The sequence below is a fragment of the Emydura macquarii genome, unplaced genomic scaffold (assembly GCF_026122565.2).
Source record: "Emydura macquarii macquarii isolate MOO-44397 ecotype Brisbane River unplaced genomic scaffold, CSIRO-AGI_Emac_v2 contig_3390, whole genome shotgun sequence".
NCBI lineage: Eukaryota > Metazoa > Chordata > Testudines > Chelidae > Emydura > Emydura macquarii.
The window spans coordinates 2,864,682-2,889,763 of NW_027133527.1; the positions used below are offsets into that span (position 1 = coordinate 2,864,682).

The 25,082-nt window shown below is 55.9% G+C and overlaps 2 protein-coding genes across 2 annotated transcripts in view; one reads left to right on the forward strand and one right to left on the reverse strand.

Annotated features, from left to right (window-relative positions):
- SLC5A10 (solute carrier family 5 member 10) overlaps positions 1-18,189 on the forward strand; it is a 76,714-nt gene extending 58,525 nt beyond the window's left edge. Inside the window, exons 10-15 of the mRNA XM_067534362.1 lie at positions 1,879-1,986; positions 3,290-3,440; positions 12,988-13,195; positions 15,183-15,398; positions 17,263-17,368; positions 17,996-18,189. Coding sequence (XP_067390463.1) covers positions 1,879-1,986; positions 3,290-3,440; positions 12,988-13,195; positions 15,183-15,398; positions 17,263-17,368; positions 17,996-18,189 — 983 coding nt within the window. The remainder of the gene's footprint in view (positions 1-1,878; positions 1,987-3,289; positions 3,441-12,987; positions 13,196-15,182; positions 15,399-17,262; positions 17,369-17,995) is intronic.
- A 2,833-nt stretch (positions 18,190-21,022) lies between these two features.
- The window catches only part of GRAP (GRB2 related adaptor protein), a 38,025-nt gene continuing 33,965 nt past the window's right edge, over positions 21,023-25,082 (reverse strand). Inside the window, exon 5 of the mRNA XM_067534111.1 lies at positions 21,023-22,555. Coding sequence (XP_067390212.1) covers positions 22,370-22,555 — 186 coding nt within the window. The 3' untranslated portion in view covers positions 21,023-22,369. The remainder of the gene's footprint in view (positions 22,556-25,082) is intronic.

Sequence of the window (25,082 nt, forward strand, 5' to 3'; positions counted from 1 at the left end):
GAGGAGACGGAGGCACAGAGCAATTCAGCAACTTGCTCATGACCATGCAGCAGAACCAGGACTAGAACGCCAGGTTTCCTCATGCCCAGACCCCTGCCCCCCCAGCTCTAACCATTAGGCCATGCTGCCTAACCTGAGTTTGCTGGCTACAGAAAACTTGTGAGCTGCACAGTCTGGCTCTGAGTCTGCTCACCTGCAGACGCGAGGGGCTGCTCAGCTCTGTTTTCACCCCTTTATTACCATATTTGACATGCGTGATGGGCCGTCACTCTCCCAACTCCCTTTATTTAGTTGGACCCATTGAGCCAAATCCATCCTGGAGGGAACTCCACTGGGCTCTAGCGGAGTCAGGGATGAACCTAGCCTATTCTGGTCTTACGCCAAGGGATTTCTAACCTGCGTCTGTGCTCCTGACAGGTCCGTCCTGCTGGCCCTGCCAGTGTGTTACCTCTGCCTGAATAGTTAGGGGCAGTCTGTATGAGAAATGCTGGGTGTCGCGGGGAGGGGGAAATGGAACTCTTTGCAAAAATCCTTTAAAAGGTCTGTTTGAAAATCAGTCCTGGGTGGAATGATGGAGACCCCGTCTCTCGTCCGCCGGGCTGGGCGCTGGACCTGGTAGCCACAGGCCCAAGCCAAGCACCCGCTGATGTTAGTGGGAGGGGACTTGGAAGAGAGTTAGATCAGGGGAGTGGCTGAGGATGGTAAAGGAGATGCGGAAATGAGTCTGGGCTACGCCCTGCCTTTACTGAAAGGATTAAGAAGTGCAGAGCAGTAGAGGCACTGAGATGTACGCCCGTGGTGAGTTTCCGTCCGTTCAGCTATCTCATTGCAGGGACAATAAAGAAGGACTCAGCGCCCCTGTAAACCCTAAAGAATTGGTGCACTGCTGCTGAGCCCTATGGCCAGCTGCAGTCAGAGTCACGACGGGAGCTGCTGGGCGCTGATTCGGCTCGAATGATTATCACAGTGCCAGGCGGATGTCCCGGCGGTGACGGACTTGAGTCAGGCCAACACGGGCTGTAACGCTTTGGTCTGATTTGGGTGGGTGGGTGCTGGGGGCCCGTGATACACAGGAGGTCAGACCGGCTGCTCTGATGGTCCCTTCTGGCCTGAAACGCTGCAATTGTGGCCATCACGCCGCGCTCTGCCAGTCTTGACCGCAACGAGCCGATGGTGTGATGCTCAAGTGGCTTTGGAGAGTGCCAGAGGCACCTTCAGCCAGAGTGACTCAGAATCCTGTTCACAGGCTATGTACTGCCTCTTTCTATCTGTGGACCTTATCTGCTCCCTGCCCCCACGTTCCCATAGTACCTGAGCATCCCACGATCTTTAATGTAGACATCCTCCCCACACCTCTCTGAGGCAGGGCAGCGCTATTATTCCCATTGTACAGAGGAGGAAACTGAGGCCCTGTGCGGCTAAACCGCTTGCCTATGGTGTCACGTCTGTGGCAGAGCAGGGAAGTGATCTCAGGTCTTCTAGATCCTAGGCCAGTGCCCCTAGCCACCAGGCTAGCTGCCTCTCTTTCACCGCTAAACCTCCGGTTCAAATCCAGCCCAGACCAGCAGCGACCAAAGGTTGTTGCTGTCCGATGGGGGCTCGGTCCAGTTCCCAAAGACAAGAGCCCCCGTTACAAAACAATGCCACTGATTGGCAGCCTGGGGCAGCGCCGGCCAAGGATGAAACAGATCATGGGGAATGACCATGGTAAATGGTCTGATGCCCGTTAGTGGGGGAGGCTTGCTCGGTAGCCACCCTCTGGGCAATCAGGACCCAGCTGGGAGTTCGAGCTCATAGAGAGAGCCTGCCCAGGGCGAGGGCGGTTTGCACTCGGGTCACGCCTGCAGGGTCGAGCCTCTTCTCTCCGTGTTGTTGCAGACGCTGTCGGCTGCGTCGATCCCAACGAGTGCGTCCGAGTGTGCGGGTCCGAGGTGGGCTGCTCCAACATCGCTTACCCCAAGCTGGTGGTGGAATTGATGCCCAGCGGTAAGTTGGGGTGGCGCTGGCAGTGCTGGGGCCCTGCTGATTGTCTCACGGGCCTGGGTGCGTCCTGGGGGCTGCTTCCCTTTTTCAGTCCTGCCCCGTGGAGCTCTCCACCAACAGCAAAACCAGCCTGACGTTCTTGGGATTTCCCACTAAAGGTTTCCAAACGAGGAAGCGGAAAGCGTGACTACTGGGGGATTAGTCTGGCTGTTCCAGGCCCTGGGAGGATACAGCCGCTGCTGTATTTATCACCCGGCTGGCCTCACCCAGGTGTCTTTCAAGAGGAATGATCAGTCACGTCTTTGTTTCAACCGCTGCCAAGCCAAAGGCCATTGATCAAACCCAAGAGGGCAAGACGTGGCAGGGGAAATGGGATTTGCCCTCTTGCCCTGAGGTCAGCAGTCCCCTGGGTGAGCCAGGCCAGGAATTAGGGGACCCCCATGGTAAGGCCAGGCAGCTAGAACCAGGTCCAGCAGGCTGGCTAAAGAATCCTTGCTTCCAGGCCCTGTTTCTTCTCTCCCTGCAAGGACACGGCACGTCTGTTGCACTGATTCTCACATTGGTGAAGGAGGAGGTTTCGTGGCCCAAGTAGCTGGTTTATAATACCTGGCACCACAGGAGGGCAGGTTAGCTCGTCACCCCTCTAGGGTGACATCCATCACCATGGATGCGTTAGGCAGGAACAGGCGTCCAGCCAGTGTATAATAATCCTTTGTGTTGATTTAGTGCCTCTCACACGAGGACCTGAAAGTCCTTTACGGAGGTGGGAGTGGTCTCTTCTCTCAGGCGGAGGCACAGACCCGCAGTCACACAGCCGCTTAATGGCCATGTTGGGAACAGAACCCTGGTGTCCTGGCTTAAAGTAATCTGCTCCAACCACTAGGCCATCCTCCAATGAATGAATTCCATGCTGTGAGGCCAGCTGGGATCCTAAAAAGTGAGCTCCTGTCAGCTCTCTGGGGACATTAATGCTCCCATGGTACTTTCCATAAGCGATAGAGGTCAGCCACTCGCTGCTGTGCAACGTGTTATCCTGGCTGCTGCCTCCCTCCCCAGAGCTGGCTGCATTTCAGGAGTGCTGGATGTATGTAGTAGGTGTTGCTTGTTGTTGTTATCATTTATGTTACAGTATCATCATCGTGCAGAGCTCCATTGCTCGAGATGCTGTCCACACAGTCTGAACTCATGCAGACTCACCAATGAGCAGGGAAGCCAACAGAAAGACAGTGGGCTGTGGATGAGAGCTGTCTCACGGCTTCCCGGTGATGAAACCTGAAGTGTGGTGGTCCTTCTCTCTCTCCTCCAGGGCTGCGAGGGTTAATGATTGCAGTGATGATGGCCGCCCTGATGTCTTCCCTGACCTCAGTATTCAACAGCAGCAGCACCCTCTTCACCATGGACATCTGGAAGAAGATCAGGCGGAATGCCAAGGAGCAGGAGCTGCTGCTGGTGGGAAGGTACCGGGGGCGGGGTGATGGTGGGGGAAGGGGAGGAGGGTAACAGAGCCAGACCCACATTTTCCTTTTCATTGTGAAGATTAATTTGCTGCCTGTTAAGTAACCGCACCACAGCAGGGCTGCGAAATCCGGTGGTTATTGATTAGAAGGGGTGATTAGTATTTTATTATTTATTATGATTGAATTTGTAAAAGTGGTGCAAGAGCAAGTGGTGCTTTAAAAATAGTTAAGGGCCTGATTGAACTGGTGTGAATCAGGAGTGACTCCACTTACGTCAATGGGGTTTCACCAGTGTAAATCAGGAGTGACTCCACTTCAGCCAATGGAGGGTATACGGGTATAAATCAGGAGTGAATCCACTTATGTCAGTGGGATTCCACTGGTATAAATCTGGAGTGACTCCACTTAAGTCAATGGAATTACACTGGTGTAAAACCAGTAGAAGCAAGGGTAGTATTGAGCCCCTGATTTTTGACCAGCCAGTGTCCCTTTGCTATTGTGGCGCAGCACAGTCAGAGCTAAGGAACGTTTCATTTAAGAGCACATGGTGTATGGCTAACCTGTTTACTTTGTGTGCTGGGGAGCACCCTCTGGGAACACGGAGTCAGACAGACCGTGGGTAATGATAATAATACAGGAATCTAGGTCATTGCTTCAGAAGGGCTCGTTCTGAAATCCGTCTACGTTTTGTTGTGAATCTTTGCGCTGCTGATGGATCAATGGCTCTGGAGATTAAATCTGCTCTAGTGATGTTGGTGTTGCTAATGGAGCATGTGACCCAGCTTTGGATAGTTCCTACAGCCAAGATGGTCAGATAATCTTTCCTGTTTTCCCCCACACATTCCCATTTCCTGACTCATCCCCCAGTGGCTTCCATGCCGCAGTTTACCTGCCTGTAAAATGGGTGTGAAGCCACGCTCACAAACGCCTTGTGAGCACAATTAATTATTGTTTGCTAAGTGCTTTGATTGCCTTGGGTTGAAAGGTCCTCCCTGAATGCACATGGTAATTGCGAATCCATTAAGCTGGCCCATTTTACTGGACTCTGTGTGCCAATCGAGGGCTAGACGATTCCCCGTAAACCCAGCCCCATGTTCTGTGGCTGGGGGCTGATGGTGCTGAGTCGACATCCTTGGCATTATCATTGTCGGAGATCCTTGATGGTGGGGCGAGTAAAGCCATGTGGAGCGCTGGCGATGCAACATGTCGCTGGCTGGAAACAGAGCCTGGCTCCATCTGGGGAAACTCATCCACTCCTATGGCCACAGACTCACTGGTCCTGAGCTTAGTTCACCTGGCACCAGCGAGAGCAAGGCTTCCAGGACTGGTTACAGACAGCCTCTGTTCTGGAGGCGGGGGGCGCATGCTGCTGCTCCGTTGGATCCCGAGCTGAACAGGTCAGAGCCATGCGCCCTTCCCCAAGAGTCCCCGCTGACTCTGGCATCTGGGAGTTCTTTGCGTGGGGGTCCCTGCAATGGCTCCCCAGATAGGGTTGGTGCACCTCTGTCCCTGGGCTGCATGGGTCTGCCTCTGCAACTCTGCTTTACATTGTAACTGTGTTGGCCTCGGTAGAGTCACTCCAGATTTCCACCAGTGTGTAGACAAAGGGACATAGCCTGGGCCCTGAACCATCTGCTTGGCAGCAAGAGCGACCCTGATGCCAGCTTCCCCGGCCCCCTGAGGATCCCCCTTGTGCTGGAATTGTCGAGGGGCGTGGAGCTGTCCTGACGGCCCCTTACGCCACCTCCCAGGGCAGAGCGTGTGTCCTTACCGCCTCGCATAGTTGCAGCAGCCCCCTGGGGGCTGTGGGCTGTGGGCAGCCAGTTGGAGTTATGGCAGCTGCCATAATTCAGGATGTACTTCCGCATGCATCTTTCATGAGAGTCCAGCCTGGCACAGGTCAGCCTCAACATCCAAGGGGGCTGCAAAAAGGCCTCCGGCTAGGTCTGCCCGTACACCGCGACAGATACAGCTGCACCGCTGCCGTGCTTCGGTGCAGACGCTCACTGCAGCGACGGGAGGGAGTCTCTGATTGCTGTAGTTAATCTACCTCCGCGAGAGGCAGTCGCTACATGGACAGAAGAATTCTAGCGCTGTCTATGCCAGGGGTTAGGTCGGGTTCACTACGTTGCTCAGGGATGTGGATTTTGGGGTGGGCGGGTGGACCTAAGTTTTTAGTGTAGACCTGGCCTTAAAGTCAGCTTTTCCCTCCTCCCGCTGGTCTTGCCCTGAATGCAGCTGTCGCAGGCAATGGAAGTCAGTGGTGCCAAACCCATCCATTTAAAAATCGCGAGATTTTAAAAATAATAAATGTTAAGGTCTTTATTTGCATTCTGGTTTCCGAGCCGCCAGGGTGCATGTTTTCAAGCTCTTATCTGCAACCTGGAGGGCTAGAAACTTAGTTTGTTTTAAATGCAAGCCGGGAGACTCACGTAATCACCTGAATCCAGGAGCTGGGGGCTTTAGGACAAAACACGAAATGTCATGAATGTTGGTAGCACTGCACATATCTGGGAAAACCCTTCAGCCATGTGTCTTTCCCTAACCACCTATGATTAATCAGAGCAAAATCATTTTTTAAAACTGTATTTTTTGCCTTTGAAGTGGTTTGTTTACTTCTTGCACTTCTCTCACCTGGGACACTAAAACTGGGCTAGTCAGTTTCATCTCTGTTTATAGTCAGTTTCACTTTGTGGTTTTCCTGGGCTAACACAGGGCTGCAATTTAGGGACTGCAAACAATAGGGAGACAGGTGTATTTATTTTTAAACAGCAAGCATGTTTCCATATGAATTTTAAAAAGAAAATACCTGGATGGTGACTTCTTTTTTTCATTCTAAATTTTGCATCAATGTATTTTTTATCACACCTAAATTTCGAAAGCTGTCTGGTGGGGCCCCTTTATGCAGTGGCCCAGCTTTTGTAAATGATCATGAAATTTCACCTGTAAACATGTGGGGACACTTTCTCTAGCTGGTCCATTCAGCTGAGACAAGATCTGATGAGGCAGACGCATACCTTGCCTAATTGTTTTTCTTTCATCTATTTTTGTACTCGGGACAATCAATTTGCAGGTGGTGCGTGAGCAGAAAGAGGCTAGAAAATGAAGTAACTAATGTTCCTGCAAATTAAGGCACTGCCATTAAAAACCGTGCAACAAAAGGAAGCCCGGGGATGAGGCCTCCGCCTGCAAGATGATTCAACTTCTTTGCTTAGCTCTTTCACAATGTTTTGATTAATTCCGGGCCGATAATAATACCAACCTGACAACGCTTATCCTGGAGAATCTGCGCTGCATAACTCAGTGTAGTAATAATGATGTTACGTTGCAGTCACATAGCACCTTTCATCTGAGGATGGTAAAGGGCTGTAAAAACATTAATTTGGTTAGATAAGGGGAAAGGGAGTCAGGATTCCTGGGTCCTATTATTGGCTTTGCTATTGATGGGCTTAATCTCTCTTTCCTCACTAATACATACCGGGGCACTATGCGGCTTAGTTAGTTTTGTGTAAAACACTTCAGGATCTTGGGATGAAAGTTTATTATTGTTTGTTTTATTCTCATTTCTTGTGCAGCAGAGAGAGATCAGGGACCCTCACTAGTAAAAATGACAGGAATGCACGTCTCATGCACATTGGCACAAGTTATTGGGTTCACGGCATTGTTCCTGTAGGTATGGTGTGTTTCCTATGTGTGGGGTTTTGGGCTGAAGAGATGGAGCTTCCTCAGCTTCCCTTGAGATGCCAGATGTTCTTCTTCGAGTGATGGTCCCTATCTGTGTTCCAAATGCGGGGTGTGCATGCGCGCCATGTGCTGGAGCCGGAAGGTTCTCAGCAGCGGTGTCCGTGGAGCCACACGGCTGCCTTATATCGCCACCTGCTCCATGCAAGGTTATAAGAAGCCGTGCGGGGCAAGGCGCCCTCACTTCCCTCTTACCACATGGTCGGAGTTGGAATCCACTCTTCATGCTCGTGTGCTCTAGGAGAACAAGTGTCTCTGGTAGGTAGGTAGTTAGTTCTGTGTCCTTTCTCTGTGTACTTCTGTAAATACGTTAGTTAGTGTATGCAGTAGCCCCTAATGGGGCTTCTCCCGACCCCTTTGGGGGATTGTGCCGTGTGTTCTGGGGTTCAAGAACTGTGTCTGGTGCCCTCGCTTGTTCTCCATGTGCGACAAGCACACGCGCTGCCTCTACCATTGCCCGCTGTGATATTTACAAGTCCTTCCCCTCAAGGCCTTGCGATGCTCATGGCAGAAGCACTCCAGCCTTGTGCAGCGTCTGATCCCGGGCCGGCGGTGCCCCACCCATCACCAGCGGTGAGCGCCCTGCTCTTAGCTTCCTGCTCGGCACTGCCGAGACGTGAGACGCACACAAGGACAGTCACAGGTGCTCTCACAGACTCTCCTGGGACCTCAGCCTCGTGCTGTCTGCCCTGAACCCGCCTCCATTTGAACCTCTGGCCATGTGCTCCCCGGCCCATCTATCCATCAGGGTCCTCTTCCTGGTGGCCATCACCTCTGCCCAGTAGGTCAGCGAATTGGCAGCCATGATGGATCACCTCCCTCCTGCCCCCCCCCATATGCAGTTTTCCATAAAGACAAGGTTTCCCTGGGGCTTCGCCCCACATTCCTCCCAAAGGTCGTCTCTGAGGCCAGGTCTACACTTACCTGGAAATTCGGCGGCAGTCGACGGGAATTACACAAGCTACACGGAGTCACTTGCCTAACTCCCATCAACTTCGTGACTTCTCTTCTACGCAGCGTCTTCACTACGCTGCACCGACGGGAAATGCGTTCCCGTCGACGCAGTGCTGCGTCCCTTCAGGGGGTGGTTTTAATGCGTCGACGTCCGGGTCGTCACTGACCGCTCGATCGATCCGGATAGATCGATCTGATGGCGGCGAATTTGCTGCCGTCAGTGAAGACGTACCTCGAGTTTCATCTCAACCATCCATCCATCTCTTCTGTCCCAAACCCCACGTCACTCCCGCAGACAGGACGCTGCACTCCCTGGATGGCCGCAGGGCACTGGCCTTCTTCTTGGACAGGACTCGCCCCTTTCACACCTTCCCACGCCTCTTCGTGGCCATTTGTCGCAGCACCCATTGGATCTCTAAGTGCCGTCACAGTGCACTATGCCATCGACCAGCGGGCAGCCGCTGACGCCACCGTAGATCCCTGCCGGCCTGCAGCTGGTCTTACCCTTTGCGTCCTTGCAGCCACCTCCAAGCTGCAGGCGGTGCTCACCCGCATTTGGAATAAATCTAAGGGCCGTCACTCAAAAAAGAAGAGACGCTTCACCTTTCCGCTGCTCGTAACCTGGTACACTCTTGCTCTTCATCATATCCAAGCTCTATAGACGTAGCTGTCTCAGTTTTGCCTTATAAGCCAGTCCCTCCGGCCCTTCCTCACCCTCGGCCTCCTTCTTGCTCTTCTTTTCTCTTCCCCTGCCCCCTTTGGACACAGAGGCTCCCAGAGCTCGGGCGTGGTGTTCCCGGTTCGATTGCACAACGCCGCAGTGATTAAGACTGACACAGCGGGGGGCTGTGCCCGTCAGCGCTTTAGGAAAGCTAACGCGCAGATGACTAAACATGAGCTGATTCGATGGGCACAGACAAATGACGATGGGGGAATTCAGGCCAGAGCATGCCTTGAAGAGTCAGAAAGTCAAGAGCGCCAGAGACGGGGAGTGGAAATGGGAGAGGAAGCGAGGGCAGCTGTGTGGAGTAGACGCTTGTGTGTTTCATGACCTGGTGGAGTTGCCTGAGGCAGGTTTGCTCATAGCATTAACAGGAGAATGCTGCTTTGAGACTAGGATGATCCATAACCCCTTAGAGTCTGTCTACACTGCAATTAAAAACCCGCGGCGGGCCCATGCCAGCTGACTCAGGCTAAGGGACTGTTTCACTGCAGTGGGCTGGACCCCGGGCTCTAGGACCATGGCGAGGTTTGGGCTGTAGCCTGAGCCGGGACGTCTACACTGCAATGAAACAACCCCTTAGCCCCATCCCCATGAGCCTGGGTCAGCTGCAGGTGTCTAATTGCAATGTAGACCTACCCTTAGACATGACCTGGGCCGGCCCCCCTGCTGGCCTGGGGTTTTTATCTGCATCGCCCTGTGCTGCCGTGTGAGAGAACCAGGCTTTGATCCGTGCCACCGTCTCCCGGAGGCGGCCCTGCAGAGCACAGGCAGAAAGGGTGCCGCTCAGCGGCGACGGCAGCTGGCCGATTCAGGGGCAGCGCTGACGGGTCCGGCGCCAGCCCGCCTCTGCCCGAAGGCAGGAGGCTTTGGGCAGGTCAGCACTGCCAAGGAAGGCGTAACCGACGCATGAGGAGCTTGGACCTGGCGAGGGTGGGCAGATCTGGCAGCCGAGTGTCGTGGCATGGCCCAGCAACCGGACTTCATACCCAGAGTCCCCAGTGGGCTGGGACGGGGGTCGCTAGCCCATACCACAGACTCCCCCTTACCCCACAGGATCCCGTGCCTCCCCGGGAGGGGTTTCCCCCATAGGGTCTCGTCACTTTGTAGGGGGCACGAGGAGGTTGAAAACTCCAGTGATCAGCGAGTGAAACCAGAGCAGCTGGGCAGTGGGTGGGGAGCACACGAGGGACGTGGCTGGGGGCGGTAGACGACTGGCGCAGTGCGGGTGCTGAGCTCGTGCTGGGGATGAGATCCAAAGAGAGCACAAATTACTCCGGCTGCTGGCTGTGCTGGTGACCCACTGGGGAGCGTGGCTAACGAGGGGCTGAAAGGGAAACAGGCACAGAGAAGGGATGTGACCTGCCCAAAATCACCAGGAGGTTGGTCCAGTGGTTAGGGCACTAGCCTAGGACGTGGGGTTGAATTCCCGGCTCTGCCCCGGACTTCCTGTGTGACCTTGGGTGAGTCCCTTAGCCTTTCTGGGCCTCAGGCCCCAGCTGTACAATGGGGAGAGCAGCCCTGTCCTGCCTCCTGGGGTACCGGGAGGATAAACACGGTAAAGATTGAGGTGCTCACATACTATGGGAACAGGGTCTAGAGATGTACTTAGGGCAGACGGGCCTGGCTGGGAACAGAGCCCAGGTTTCCTGACACCTAGTCGAGGGCCTGGCCTTTAGACCTCGTTGCTTCCTGAAAACGTGGATGGGCGTTTTGCTCCGCATCCAGGCCCACGCTGTCGGTTCTCTGCCGTTCCACAGGGAATGTGTGTTAGCTAGGCAGGAAGGCCTGGCGTTCCATCGTCGAGCGGCTCGAGGCACCGACGTGCCAACAGTTGCACCATTCTGCTCTGCCCAGCTGAGCCCAGCACACGGAAGAGCTGATAGGAATTATTTCGGGGCTGATCTGCCTCCGTGCGTATGGCAGGGGGAGTTTTACAGGCACAAGGACGGCCAGGTTGAGCCCTCCAGCGAGGGTAACATTTTGGAAAGTGCTCACGTAACTAAATCCAAGGCTTCTAAGTCACCTGGACTCTTCCGAACGTTTTAACCTTAGCTGGTGTCTTTTAGAGAATGGAGTGCTTTTCTGTACCCCTTGCAAGACTGAGTCTGGCTCCGAGACCTCAGCTGAGCGGCTCTTGCCATATCCGCGTGCTTTGTCAGGTTGCCGTTGCGCCTGGGAGGGTCACTTGATCACAGCATGACATGTTTGCCCTCCCCGGGGTGAGGGTCTTGCCTCTCTAGCGCTCCCACACCTTCCTGGCCGGGGAGCTCCGGATCAAACTCAGCCTAGGACCTCGCCACTAAACAACTGAGCCAGCCCTTCTGCCGATTGCCTTCTTGACAGCGATCCACCCCCTAGCCAAGGTACCGCGCAGATGTCAGAGAACTAGCCACTGGGGGGGGAGAGGACACACCTCACATGTCACTGCAAGTGAAAAAGACTCCTTCCTCGTCACTGAGGCATGCCTTTGCGAAACCAGACCCCCACAGCTGGGTGCAATTCCAGCAAAACCTGCGGTTCCCACCCCCGTCCGTTTCGCACCTCTGTAGCGGCAAAGCCTGGGTGTGAGGTTTCACGTGGTGGGGGGCGGCGGGGAATAAATGCTCAGGCTTCTGTTACTGACTCATTTCTTCGGGCTGCACAGAGTCCACCCAAAGGAAGCCGGGGGCGGGGGCAGGCTTTGTGTGTATCTCGTGCCATCTGCAGCGCCCGCTCGCGAAGACGTTTGCCCCAGAGGGAAGGGCCTGGTGGTGGTTATAATTAACCCGTGGTGGGCATTTTGGCTGGGATATAAATAAAAACCATCCCAGCCTTGCATGCCGAGGCTGCCCCCCCCCTGACATGCAGTGCCCTGACATGCAGCTGGGGACAGAAAGTCAGAGCGCCGGGTTAGATGTCCGTTGTTTGGAGGCATCCAAGCCGACTGACTGTCTCCTTCAGCGCGGGATTTTGCCAGCTGCTTTGTGAGCCAAGGAGTGGCAGGAATTTGGGGTGGCCTCACCCGAGAGTAGCAGCACTTCTGCACTGCCGGCTCCTGTCCCCGGTAACGTGCTCAGTGTCATCGGGTGTTACACAGATTGTGGTCCAGGTTTCGTGCAGCTTTTAGACAGCCTCTTGGTCTAGTCTGATGCTAGATCCACTCCAGGATAGTGTTCAAGGTCCCTTCGTGCACAGCGCTGCATGGGCTGAGTGAGGTTAGCCATTCCCCTGTTCCTGAAAGGGGATCAGGCCCGGGGCAGCGTTCATCGTTGGGCCCAGGAGCCTGGGCTTAGGACGCAGCCGCCCAGGCAGGCTGGGGACATGTAGTAGCTGGGTAGCCAGGAAATCAGGGAGCCTCAGGGGTGGCTCACAGCTGCGCCTAGGCAAGGAGTGGTAGTTGCACGTCTGCTGTGCCTCCCAGGGGCAGGAAGCAGGGGGGCCGGGAACTGCAGAGGCGCCAGTGGCGCTGTGACTCTTGGAAATGAAACGGCTGCAGCCTTCGGCCTGCCCGACCTGAGCCCGGACCACAGAGCCAGCGGGCTGCTTTGCCTCTGGTGCCAATGCCCCCCCATCGTTTCAGCGCCAGGAAGCGGCAAGAATAAAATGAACCTTGAGCGTCTTTTCTCCGTGTCTGGCTCTGTGGCTCAGGGGCACAGCTCAGAGCTCTACGTTGCACTGCCGGAGTCCCAGCCCTGACCCCAGAGCCAGCAGGCACCTGCGAGATGATGGGGACCTGGCGCCCTGGCTGGGCATTTTTGAGCTGTGCCAGCCACTCCCAGGGCAGAACAGCGGCCGGGCAAAGCACCGATCCTTCTGGCAGCAGCTGAAATACCGAGCACTGTAGAAAGCCACAGTCCACGCTGGTGCCTGTAATCAGTAAAGGTCAGGCTGGCCTGGTGTTTTCCACTTCAACGCGCGTCTACCCTGGCGTGGGATTGACTGGTCCCTTCCGGCTTTAAACCCCATGCTGTGGGCACCAGAGACAAGTGCCTCCCTGCCTATCTCGCCGTGCCATGTGGGCTGTATGCTAAGCTCATGCCTGTACCCCGTGTATCTTGCATGCACCGGGCAGGCTTCCCACACGCATTCCTGCCCGAGCGTGTTACAGAGATGCTGACCTCCGGGCACAGCCCTTCCCGCTCTCCGCAGCTGGTGGCAAGCCCGTCTCCTCACTGCTGCCTCTTGCAGGATCGTCACGGTGGTTCTGGTTGCCATCAGCGTGGTCTGGATCCCCATCCTGCAGCGCTCCAACAGTGGCCAGCTGTACGTCTACATCCAGTCGGTGACCAGCTGCCTCGCCCCGCCCATCACGGCCGTGTTTGCCCTGGCAGTTTTCTGGGGACGAGCCAACGAGCAGGTGAGCTTTGCCGTTTCACGGGGCTTCTTGTAAGGCCGGACGGAGACGCGTAGATTTTAAGGCTGGACTCCTGAATCTCCCGGCCTATCACAGGCTGGGCAACCTCCCCCGCTGATTCCTGCATCAACCCCAGCGCTGCTGATTGAGCTGGAGCAGGGCTTTTCAACCTGCTTTCATTTGCAGCCCCCCCTCTAAAACAGAGGAACTCTTTGGAAATTTTAGACATGGTCTGTGGACCCCCAGCGGTCCACAGAAAACCACCGAGTGAGAGCCTCTGTTTTAGAGAGCTGTCCCATCTTAGCCGATGTGATTGCAGTTACCACAGCTGCCCACTGTTATACTGGTGTTAATGGATGATATGATATGATAGCCAAGGACCATCCAAAGCGTGCGAGCCTTTCACTTGGGGAGAGCTTGGGTCAGACCCTGTTCTAGCTCACAAGTGACAATCAGTGGGGTGCATCTCTGCCATCTCCAGTTCTGCCTCCCCATGGGGGCTGGACAATTCCTGGAAGGAGCCTTTCACCCCTGCACAGCTTTGCACAGCGGGCCCATGAATTCTGAGGGCGTTTCACCTTCCTCTGAAGAATCAGGTGCTGGTAACTGCTGGAGGCAGAGGACTGGCTTGGATCTCATCTGAGCTGGGAACCCCTCCGTTGCTGGGTCTCCCATTAGGGACACCAAGACTCCGCTGGAATAATCAAGGGGTGCAGGTAGCCTCTGCACTTTGTCATACCCCCGCCTTCCTGTAGACAGGGTGGAGAGCTATTGTCTGACCTAAGGGCTCATGAAATGATCCCGTGACCCTCCCACCAAGTGGCCCCCCCCAGGGGGCTACAAGACACCCTAAGACTGCGGCACTGCAAGCAGTACGTCAGGTCTGATCAAGCCGCGTGTCAGCCCCATGAACTTTAGACTCCTAAGGACTTGAAAATCACGGGTGCTTCTTCGCTAGGACGCTGCCCCAGGACCCTATGTCAGGCTCCTCCATGAGAACTTGGCCGTTCCTGTTCTGGCGGCTGGCACCGCCAGGGATTTCTGAAGAGCCTTGTTTGAGGAACTGAGTCCCAGCCCCCCGCAGAAGCGCTGAGATTGTGCTCGCCCGCCTTTGAGCGAAGAGCGAGCTGGTGGCTCTCCAGGGAACAGGTGGGTGGTTGGAGGCTGACATCTGAGCGCAGCCCAGGTGTCGACATGCAACGCTGCCTGACTGTGGCACGCACAGAAAACAGGACCCACCAGGCTGGTACATAAGACAAGGGACTTTCCACTGCATAGATGTGGGTTTGTTACATTCTCTTTAGCTAGCATCCCGGAAAGAAACAAGCCAGCCAGTGTCAGAACCTGTGCAAATGGGTCTTGTGGCTGACAGTCTGAGCCAGAGAATAACACCCTTTTATTCTTACTGTTTGTGTGACAGTGACTCCCAACCCGGATCAGGGCCCCTTCGTGCTAGGGGCTGTACATACATAGAAAGAGACATCCTCATTTTACAGCGAGGCAACTGCAGGAGAGGCGCTATGTCTACACTGTGACTGGAGGTGTAATTTCGAGCTTGGGTCGACAAACCTGGGCTAGCTTTGATCAAGAGAGTGCACTAAAAATAGCGGGGTAGCCCCCTGAGAACGCAGGATCCCACTCAGATGCTGGCTTGATCAAAGCTACTGTGTGTGCAGGTACTAAAGCTGGAAATTACTCCTCTGGCCATACAGAAAGCCAGTGACAGCTGGGATTTCACCCTACATCCTCCTGCGGCCTTGCTCAGTGCGGTAACCACTAGGCCATCCTTCCTCTCTGGTATAGGCCCCCTGGCTGCGGACACCTCAGGAAGAACTCACCGACCAAGGCGAGCCTGTGCAGTGGCTCAGCCAGGAAGGGAGTTCATCACAGGAGCACGTCCTTCAGCCCTCACCTGCCCCCCGGACATGATGGATTCCCCCCAGGCGAGACCTTCCAGGCACCCGTTGGCCTGAACGTCTTTGTTTTGCAGGGAGCTTTCTGGGGCCTGATGTTGGGGCTGACGCTAGGCCTGGCCAGGATGGGGCTGGAGTTTGCGTACCCCTCGCCCCGCTGTGGCGCGCCGGACGAGCGCCCCTCTGTCGTGAAGGACGTGCACTACCTTCACTTCGCCGTCATCCTCTGCGCGCTGACTGCCGCCGCCGTGGCGGGGATCAGCTTGCTGGGCAGGCCCCCCGCCGAGGCGCAGGTGAGCAAAGACACCCGGGTGGGGTCGCACGGCCCCCATGAGGATCAGGGTGACCATTTCTGATCCGCTGTTCGGTGTGACTGCCAAGGGGGCGTTGGCCAGGGGGGGCAGGGCTGGCGTTTGACCTGCCCGGTGTTTCCCTCCCTGCTGCCAAGATGCCACGGCGGCCACCCTTCCTCTCCACCCCTCCACAACTGCCTCTCCTTGGGCAGGCCAAGCCAGAGGTTCCCGAATCACCGTCGCCGAGGCGGCGTGTGGCAGGTGGCCGGGGGAGCCAGGATGCAGGGGAACAGCTCCCCCAGGAGCGTGGTTCTTGCAAACAGGGTCCCTCTTCCCACTTGCCACCGAAGGGGAAAGACGCAGCCCGCACCTTCCCTCCGCGAGGGGCATGTGGCCAGCAGCAAAAGACCCAAAGCTGCTGGCCAGGGGCAAATGCTTCCTACCACATGCAGGCAAAGCGGCCCTGAGGCTCAGCTTCTGCTGCCCGTGTTGCTGTCGGACCTGGACTGAGGTTTGGGGCGCAGTGGCGGCGTTCAGGGCTGTGCACAGTCACTGCAGAGACTGCGGCAGCGTTCGGACGCGCCCAGTGTGTGCCCCTGGCCCACGGAAAGGCAGTTTCCTTGTAGCTACTTCTCAGGGTAGGAACAAGGCCAATGATCCCAGGGCTAAGAGCCAGGGAGTCCTATCCGAATCCTTCACTGTCCTCTCCGCCCCACCCAGGCATGGCTGCTCAGGGCTGAGGCCTGACGCCCTTTTTGCAGCCACGCGGGGACAGCCAGAAGGCGGCTGTGTGCACCGCTTGTGTGCGTGGCCGTGGGGCTGGGCCTGGCTGATGTTCTGTCATGAGAAAGTGGGGACGGGGCTTCGGAGCGGGTGAAAAACTCACGTCCCGAACACGCTTTGGTGGGGAGGGGCCCACATGCACCAGGAACCCGCCCCCCAGTCCAGAGACATTTGCGCTCAGCCCATTGTAGGGAGACGCTCCAGGCACGGAGGTGAGATCTGGGCCTGGATCTCCCCAAGGGCTGGGGTGCTGGTTGTGCTGTTCTAGTCTGGGGCCGGGGCGAGGGAAGTGATTCTCCTGCCCGCCGGCAGCTGTCTGAGCTTGCGCTTGTCTTGCCCGGACGCACGCAGACCCTGGGCTGGAACCTCCGCTGGCTGAGGCTCCGGTCCTGGGTTTGAATCTGGACAGGGTTTGGGCGGGGCCTCTCTGCAGAGACGCTGTCCGGGCTGAGCAGTGTGGGGAGATCTGGGGGTGACCTCCCACCTTGGGAGCTGGGCATGTCCTCGGGCACGGCCGCAAAGGCTCCCTGCTGTGCGTCCTGGGGCTGAGATCTCCGAGGAATAAACAGGCTCCTCCAATGCGGGGGTGGGACACTGCTCCCTTATCTCCGCGGGTCCGGACGCCTCCCCCACAACACGCTGACTCGTCCGGCTTCCCATGGCTGCGCCCAGCCCCTCGCCCGGGCACCGAGGGACCGAAGCCCTGCCAGAGGAGCCATGCCTGGAAGGCGAGTGTGCTGCCAGGCAGGGTCGGGAAAAAGCTGGTGGGAGGGGTGATGGTGTCACCTTTGTGCTCAGATAATACAGGTGCCGAGGGACGTCCGGTGTAGCGCTCCTCTCAGTGGGATTGGGGCGGCTCCGCTGCGGGGAGGGGAGAATCGGGCCTTAGCCTGCAGTGCCCCATTTTGCCATAGCAGCTGCAGACCGTTTTCAGATGCCCAACTCGAGACACTTGGAAGGGGGCCCGGTGTTCAGAGGGCGGGTGCTTGGCCCTTCTGAGGGGCTGCTCCCGTCACGGGGCTGATGCTCTCCTCTGCTTTGGCTGGTCTGGCCCCTTGACGCTCCCTGCTCTGCGTTCCAGATAAAGAACCTCACCTGGTGGGCCGTTTCCCGGGGGCGCCAGCCTCCCGAGATCCCCGAGGCCAGCGCGTCAGCGGGGACCCGCTCCCCCAGGAGAGGAAAGGAGGGTAGGTGGGACCCGACGTGGGGATGGACCCATCGCTGGGGCTAAGACCCAAATGACGAAGGGGCTGCCTGTGCTTCGAGTTGGGGGTGTCGCTCCCACCTCGAGGAGACATACTGGCCGTAGCTCTGGTCCCGTGTGGGTGCTAGAGACAGGCCGTGGGCGTGCGAGCGGTGGGAGACGCTGGCCGGCACGAGTCCGTGCCTAGCGTGCCGGATGGGTCCGTATTGGGTGGCTGGCCCCTCCCAGCGTTTGTGCTTGCTCCACCGGGCTAGCTCGTTCCCGGGAATCCCACCCCCAGCTCCAGCTGCAGGCTTACCTTGGGGCGTATTCTGAGCACAGGAGCCAGGACCTGAGTTCCAATCCCACCTCAGGGGGATGGGGAGGCGCCGGTAAGGGGTCCAGGTGCTGGCAGGCTCAGTCTTCTCTCATTTCAACCAGAGCCGCTTGCATTCAGGGATCAGGTTCTGCTTTGGGGTTTGGGTCTGGTTCCCAACCTGGCTGCTTGGCCCTGTCCCGGACCCAGATGGGCATCCTCAAGCAGAGCAATCTGGGCCTGTGTGCAGGGCAGATGATCCCCAGGACTCTCTGCCCCTCATCTTCTCTCCTCTCCTCTCTCCATCTGTGACAGATTCCCAGGAGGGGGCACCAGGGGCCTGCCTCTGCAGGGATTCTTTCTGCGGCCCCCAGGGTGTGAAGGCCGAGGGACCCCCAGCGAAGGCCCTGAGGGACACCACGGAGACCCCCTTCTGGGCGAGGGTCTGCTGCGTCAATGCTGTCATCCTGATGTGTGTCAATGTCTTCTGCTACGCCTATTTCGCTTAACTGTCTGCAGCCTGGGGGGCTCTGGGGAAACGGGTGGGAGGCGGGGTGGGGTTGCAGGAGGGGGAAGTGGAGGAATGTGTAGTGGGGAGGGATGGGGTGGGGGAAGGTGGAAGGAGGCAGTATGATGTTTAATTCTCTCCCACCCCCCCTACATTTTGGGCACAGGAGGGTTTTGCATCAGCTTAACTTGTCCCAAAGTTTTTCATGGGCTAGAAGGTCAGCGTACCAGGGCTGGCACAACAGCTCCCTACAGCCGGTCCTTTCACCCCTGGAGACGTAAAACTGGCCATCGCCCATGGGTGAAATGAGTGGGATGGTCTCCCCAGTTCCACATGGGAGGGACAGGCGATGCTCCAGGGTGGGCAGGACTGAATAGCTGGGGTGTTTCAGCGCTGGAGGTGGTGGGGGGGTTAAGGCTCATCAGGAGAGATCAGTGGTGGATCAAGGACTGGAAAAGGGGGGAGCGACAGGTCAGGACTGAGATGCTCTGACAGCTGCGTGGCAGTAGCTTGCACACCCAGCTTTTTTCTTCTGTCCATCACTGGACGTCTCAGAAGCTGAAATTGGCTTTTCCAGTTTTGTACATTTTTGGTTTCTTGATTTAATATCATTTAAGATCTAAGCTACTGGCTCGAAAGAAGATTATGATGCAATGGGCAAAACTCTTACTATGTTTAACGGTGCCGTCCTGCAACTCTCCTTTGCAAACAGTAAGTAGACTCTTACGTCAGCCCTGGAGAATCTGCGTAGCTTGTATTTCTAGCTCCAGCGGCCTTCCTAAAAGTGGAAATGGAAACCCGTCTAACCCCAGGGTCTGTGAATACACCCCTCCCTTGGGTTTCCTCGGAATAATTTTTTATTTGCTCTGAATAAAAATGCAGTTTGCAGTTAGAAATTACGTCTGCACGACCGTCCCCCACGCCCCCGGGCACCCTTGGATCTGCCATCTGCCCGATTGCTTACAAATAACCACTGAATTATTGAACTGTGTAGCTCTGCCGCTGAAATCTTGCTGTGTTTCACATCAGTCCTGGAAGTGCCGCCTTTCTGGAGGCCGCACTTCTGGGGAGTGAAGCGATATTAGCCAAAAAGCTCTGATCTAATGGGATGATGTCATTGTAGAAACAGCAGGTGTGTGTGTTGCCTGCACAATTTCCCTGGAAATGACACAGACTAACAGGGGCCTCTGCTGATACTGAAGCATGTTACATCGGCGAGACACATTTCATTTGCCAGCCACATCACATAACCTGGTCTCGGTGTCTCTGCAGAGAGAGATCTGCTTTGCTTTCTTTAATGATCTCAGTAAACAAGAAATATATATATAAAAAAATCAATGAATACTGGTTTGGAAATAGAACCTAAAAATAGCGGCCGACACCACAGCTGGCTTCTCCTTTCCCCTGAAGGTGTAGGCAAAATGTGACACCCTAATTCATGCATGATATTAACAAAGCGCCCGCTGGGTATTCTGGGTTCAGGCTGGTCTCCTGGAATTTACAATCTAGCCAGGTTTGGAGCCCATTGGGGTGGACGGCGGAGGGGAAAGTAGCTGACATTTCACAATGCAGCATGTGATGCTGTGTCGGGTTGTTCTGTGACTGAGTAGCTCCGTGCCGGCACAATGTCAGTGCGGCTCAAACGCTTTCTGTGGACCATACTTGTCATTCTTCGGGGCTAAAGAAGCTGTCTTCAGCCAACTCAGGGCAAGCCAAACATTATGGCAGTAGCTTCTAACATAAGGGCCCATGAGTGAAGAGCCTTAAAGTCACAGACTAAGCCCCGGTTCAATCAATCAGCAAGGCATAAAATCGGAGTGAAAGAATGAGGCACTACTTCCAGTTCGGACAAATATAAGAATTGCCAATCTGGAGTGGACCAGCAGCCTATTCTGCCTGGTGACTGCTTCCAGGAGCGACCAAGGCCTGATACCACAGAAAATGATCCCCCACAATGCACCTAGCTGTTCCAACTTGTTCCCATGAGGTGAAATTTCTCGATACTATGAAACGCTTGGACTTAGGATGTACCTTGGAAGCTCTAAACCTAGCTACTACACATTTTGCATATACACATAAGTGTCTAATCCTCTTTTGAAGCTAGTTAAACTATTTGCCTGAATGATATCCTGTAGCAGTGAGGTCCACAGATTCATTACATGTTTCTCAGGGAAGTATTTCCAAGTTGACCCCTTATCTTTCTTCAGCTTAGTTTGCTGTCTGCTTTTGTGTCGAAGTTGCCAAGGGGGTCGGATGAATATAGAAGTAGCACATGTTAAAAATTCCTCTTATCACTGTGGAGTGGGTGGGTGAGGTTCTGTGGCCTGCATTGTGCAGGAGGTCAGACTAGATGATCATATTGGTCCCTTCTGACCTCAAAGTCTATGAGTCTAAGGTGCCAGATGCTTTGTTCAGGTCACTGACAGCCTTGGCTGATAGCGATGGCCTTAAGTTTAGACCATTAATAGCATCTCACTGACCTCAGCTTGTAGCAAGACTTGAAGCCCTTATGGTGAGTTGGAGAACAAAAAGGGCATATTATGCCCCGACCCGCTTCTCTAGCAGGTTTCACCAAACTTTGCGTTTTAAATACACCCTTTCTTCTCAGGGAGACAGCCGCAAAGGGTTTTAACCTTTTCCTTCCCACTTGGCAAGATTCCCCAAGTGGCTGCTGGCTTTTAAAGGCGGGACAAAACAAAACAACTCCCTTGCCCCCCCTCCAACCCAAGCACAGTTTCTAATCATTGAGCCGAATCCACAGCTGGCATGAGGCTGTAACTCCATGGAGTGCAGATGCATCACACCGGCTTTGACAGGTGGGATTTGGCCATCGGTTGATAATGGGCCGACACCAGCACCAGCTGGGACCGAGACACGTTTGCATGCAAAATGAATGAAGTCTCTCCTCCCCCGGGTGAGCGATGCAAGCGCGTCAGAGTTGGCTCGTAACCAGGTGCAATAAAAGCTTTATGGCCTCTTTGATCGTTTTGCGTAGTCCATTAAAGATGCCAGGAATGTGCGGTGCCCTCCCACAGCCTCCTCGTTAAAGGCTCTGGATTTCGCTCCCAAGTGATTGCTCAGCAGAACTCCAGTGCAGAGAGTGCCCAAGCAGGCCTCTGCGGCTCCAGGCTGAGGAAGACGGGAGAGATGCTCAAGCTCATGGATACGTCTCCTGAAACGGCAGCTGGGGGGCAAACTTCCGTGACTGTAGCAGTAGAACCCCTGCAGGTTCATGGCGCAGGATGCAGGGAGAAGGCGCAGGGATCCGCTGGGGGGAAGGGACAGCTGCATCGAGAGCCCTGGTATTCCAGCGTGGAAAGGAAGTTTGGTGAAGGGGCAGGGCTGGAGCAGGCTGGGGGCGGTGGCACCTGGCCTAACTGCACGAGCTTTCATCTCTGCGGGTCCCATCTGTATGAGAAACCCCACTGGAAAGCGCCTGGCCCCCTACCCCGCCTGTTTGAGATCTGGCGAGGGAAAGGGGCTGATGGTAGAAGGAGGTAGGCCAGTCAAAGGAATGCTGCAAACCGGCCTTGGAAATACTCAGTGGAAGGGTTGGTCTTACTCCTCTTGGATGGCCAGCTGCCTGGGATGGCCAGCCAGGTCAGCTCGCTGCTCACTTGCCACCGACAAGCCCAGGGGCTGGGAAAAGCCAAGCTCCAAGCGCCTCGCCCTCAAAAAGCCGGCTCCGCCGAGGGGGGTGCTGAGGGTTTATTGTTTCCACAGCACCGAGAATGCGTGCTTGGCACTTAGCAGGTGGGTGTGAGGACAAAGGTCCCTGCCCCAAAGAACTTGCAGTCTAGCTAGACAGTGGGCGAAGGGGAAGGGATACTCCACATAAGCAAAGTGCTGGCGCGATAAGGGGTGCCAGGAGCCTCGTTAATTTCCCTTTGGAGGCGTCCCTGTTATGGGGTGGGCTGAGTAATCTGCCTTCCCTGCCCCACCGAAAACCCCATGTGCAAATGACAAGCGCAGGCTGCTTCTGCAGTGCAGGGGGAGTTTGCAGGGGCACATTCGGTCCAGTGCAGTGTCCCCTCAGTCTGGCTTTTAGCCTGGGAAAGGTCCTTGGTGCTGTGGCAATGTGTCCCCTAAAAACTCTCTGGTCTCAGGTTGAGGGGATTGCAGTTTATTTTGTAACGGGCAGCCGGGGAGATCCGGCGTCCAGTCAGACTCCGGCTGGCAGCTCACAGGTGAATGGGCTGGACGTAGTTCCGTGGAAACAGGCCGACTCGCCCACAGATCTTCCCTCTCCACCAGTTGGGGTCGGGGCAGTCCAGGACCTCGATGATGTCCCCTCTGTAGAAGGCCAGCTGGGACGCGTCGAGGGAGGAGAAGTCGAACTGAGCCTGGACGAACTTCGGCTTCTTCACCTGCAGTGAGACCAAGGGAGAAGAGGGGTCAGGAGAGAAAGACAGAGGAGGCATCCCAGATCCACAGCCAACTGCTGCTTCCCCCTTCTATGCCCAGCCACGGGATTACAGCCAGGCGGGCAGACTCTCATGCTGAGATACGCTCGGCCGCCATTGGGCACGGGGATCCTCCTGGCAAGGAACGGGCAGAGGCGGGCGTGGGCGTCTGATAACTTTCACTAACGGGACCGTGTCCTGGCTGATGATCCCACGCTCTGACGTGTTCACCACCACCTTTTCCCCCCCATTCCCTCCCTGACTGACAATGCGGGGGCCTTGCCTCAGCTGGGGGAAATCTGCAGAACGCTTCAGAAGCCAAAGATTCGTGCTGATTTACCAGGGATCCGCTCCCTTCTCCTCACCGGGTGTCCTAAGAGAAAAGGCTCTCTGGAGCGCTGGGCTTGGGTCACGAAGTCTGCGTCCCGAACCCCACTTTCCCCACCAGCCGGCCGTTCAGCTCTGCTCTCTCTGTCTCCAGAGCCCTGCTACGTTATGACCCTCTGCGACATGAGCTGCACGCTTACAAACCATCCACTTCCATCACATTTCCTTACAGGCCAGGGAGCCTTTCTTTAGCTGAGCAAAGCCCTCGTGGGCCATCTGCCCCTTCAGAGGCAAGAGCAAGTCGTGGCCGCAGGAGCAGAGCTGCCTGTGCCGAATAAAAGCGACCTAGGGCCAGCGTTGCTCTGCAGATTGCCGTTCTGGGTGTTGGTGGCGTATGTAGCCATTCCCAACCCAGCTGTGCGTTAGCCGTCAGCTAGCACAGTTACTGTTAGCCCAGGGTTACGCCTAAATCCAGCCCCTGTACAGGCCTCCTCTTCCATTTGCTTTGTTTTCCCCACGCCTTCCGTTTCTCTGCCATCAGCATGTTTAAGGACAGTTCTGCGTGTCTTGGGCTGCAGCAGGCCTCACGGTGCAAGCTCCGGGCACAGAGCCAGGCTTTGCAGCTGGGTGGCCAGGTGAGAGATTGGCAGAACAAACACCCAGGGCTCCGCAAACCTGGCGTCATGCAAAACAGTCTCACTTTGATCTGGGTGGGACCAGAGGGGCCAGGAACCCCTCCAACCAAGATCCACCAACCCCTTGGGATGCCCCCAGGCTTAGCCTTCCTCTGAGCGCCTCACCCTGCGAATCTCTTTCCGTCTCTAACATTTGGCTACGTTTGGCCGGATCTGTGGGATCTGGGCTTGTGGACGCGTGAGCATCCTGGGTTTACAATTGCTGGCCCTGGGGTCTCACAGCCGTGCAAACGCAGCCGCACAGACCTTCTGACTCACCTCTGAGATTCGAGCTGCGTCCACACTTCAAAATGACAGGGCTTGACCCAATCACAGTGGGATTCAGGCTCTACCCCTCCCGCCCAAGCATGATCCTTGGACCTAGGTCCTGAGTGCTTGCTGATCCGAGTGGGACTGATTTGTGTGTGGACGGAAGGTGAGCGCTTGCTGTGCTCAAACCTGAGTCAGAGCCCGGGCTTCGAGTGCAGCCTAGACAGGACGTACGCTTTGTTCTCCGGCCGGGGAGTCAGACCAGCTCGCCTAAGCCCCTGCCAAAGGTAACCAGGAGCCGGGCCACCACTGACCTTCCGCCTCTATCTCATGCCAGCTGAGGGGGCATCCCTGACCTTCTCTGAGCAATGGGTTGCTCTGCGCATGGGAAGTGAATGTTTCGTGGCTCTTCCTGCGACCGCATGGCACTGGGCTTGTTTGTCTAACGCACACGGCAGGTGAACGCTGTGCAAATATGTCCTATGCTCATGGTGGGCAAACGGCTCGTGAGTTCCCCTGGGAATTGTTCTGTGTGCGACTGCAATCCAGCTGTGCTGGGACAGTCCTTAGGGCCAGTCACTCTGCCAGCGAAGGCTTTTTGCATTCGTAAACCTGGATGCACAGCAGGCACTCCTTTCTGCTCCTCATGGGATAACTAACCGCAGCCAGTCGCCAGTCACAAGCAGGGCCAGCCAGCAAAGCCTGGGGACTTGGAGGAGCCCCCATTCTCCGCAGGAACCCCAGAAATCCTGCCCACTGGAAGAAACCGACATGTTGCAGATGATGGGAGAGGAAGCAGAGTCTGCTGATTACAGCATAGGGGCCAGGTGACTGGGCTCTGCTCCTGGCCCTTCTGCAGAATTGCTCCGTGCCTTGCAGCAGGTCACGTCCCCTGGCTGTGCCTCAGTTTCTCCATCAGTGAAATGGGGATAATGACCCTTCCCTGCCTCACTAGATGGTCCTGAGGCTGAATTCATTGTTCCTTGAGAGCTCGGAGAAAGGCTAAGGACTAACTGATCATGGTAAGAGCTGTCGTATTCAAAGCAACTTAAGTAGGTTAGATGCCCACATCCCATTGACACGAATGGGAATTGGGTGTCTGGACCCCACAGGCAGCTGTGGAAACCTCAGCCGAGATTAATCTTCCTTTCTGATTAACGATGGTGTGGGAAGGGTGTCTGGTTCTCCCGCACGAGGCGCCAGGCTGGCAGAACTGGCAT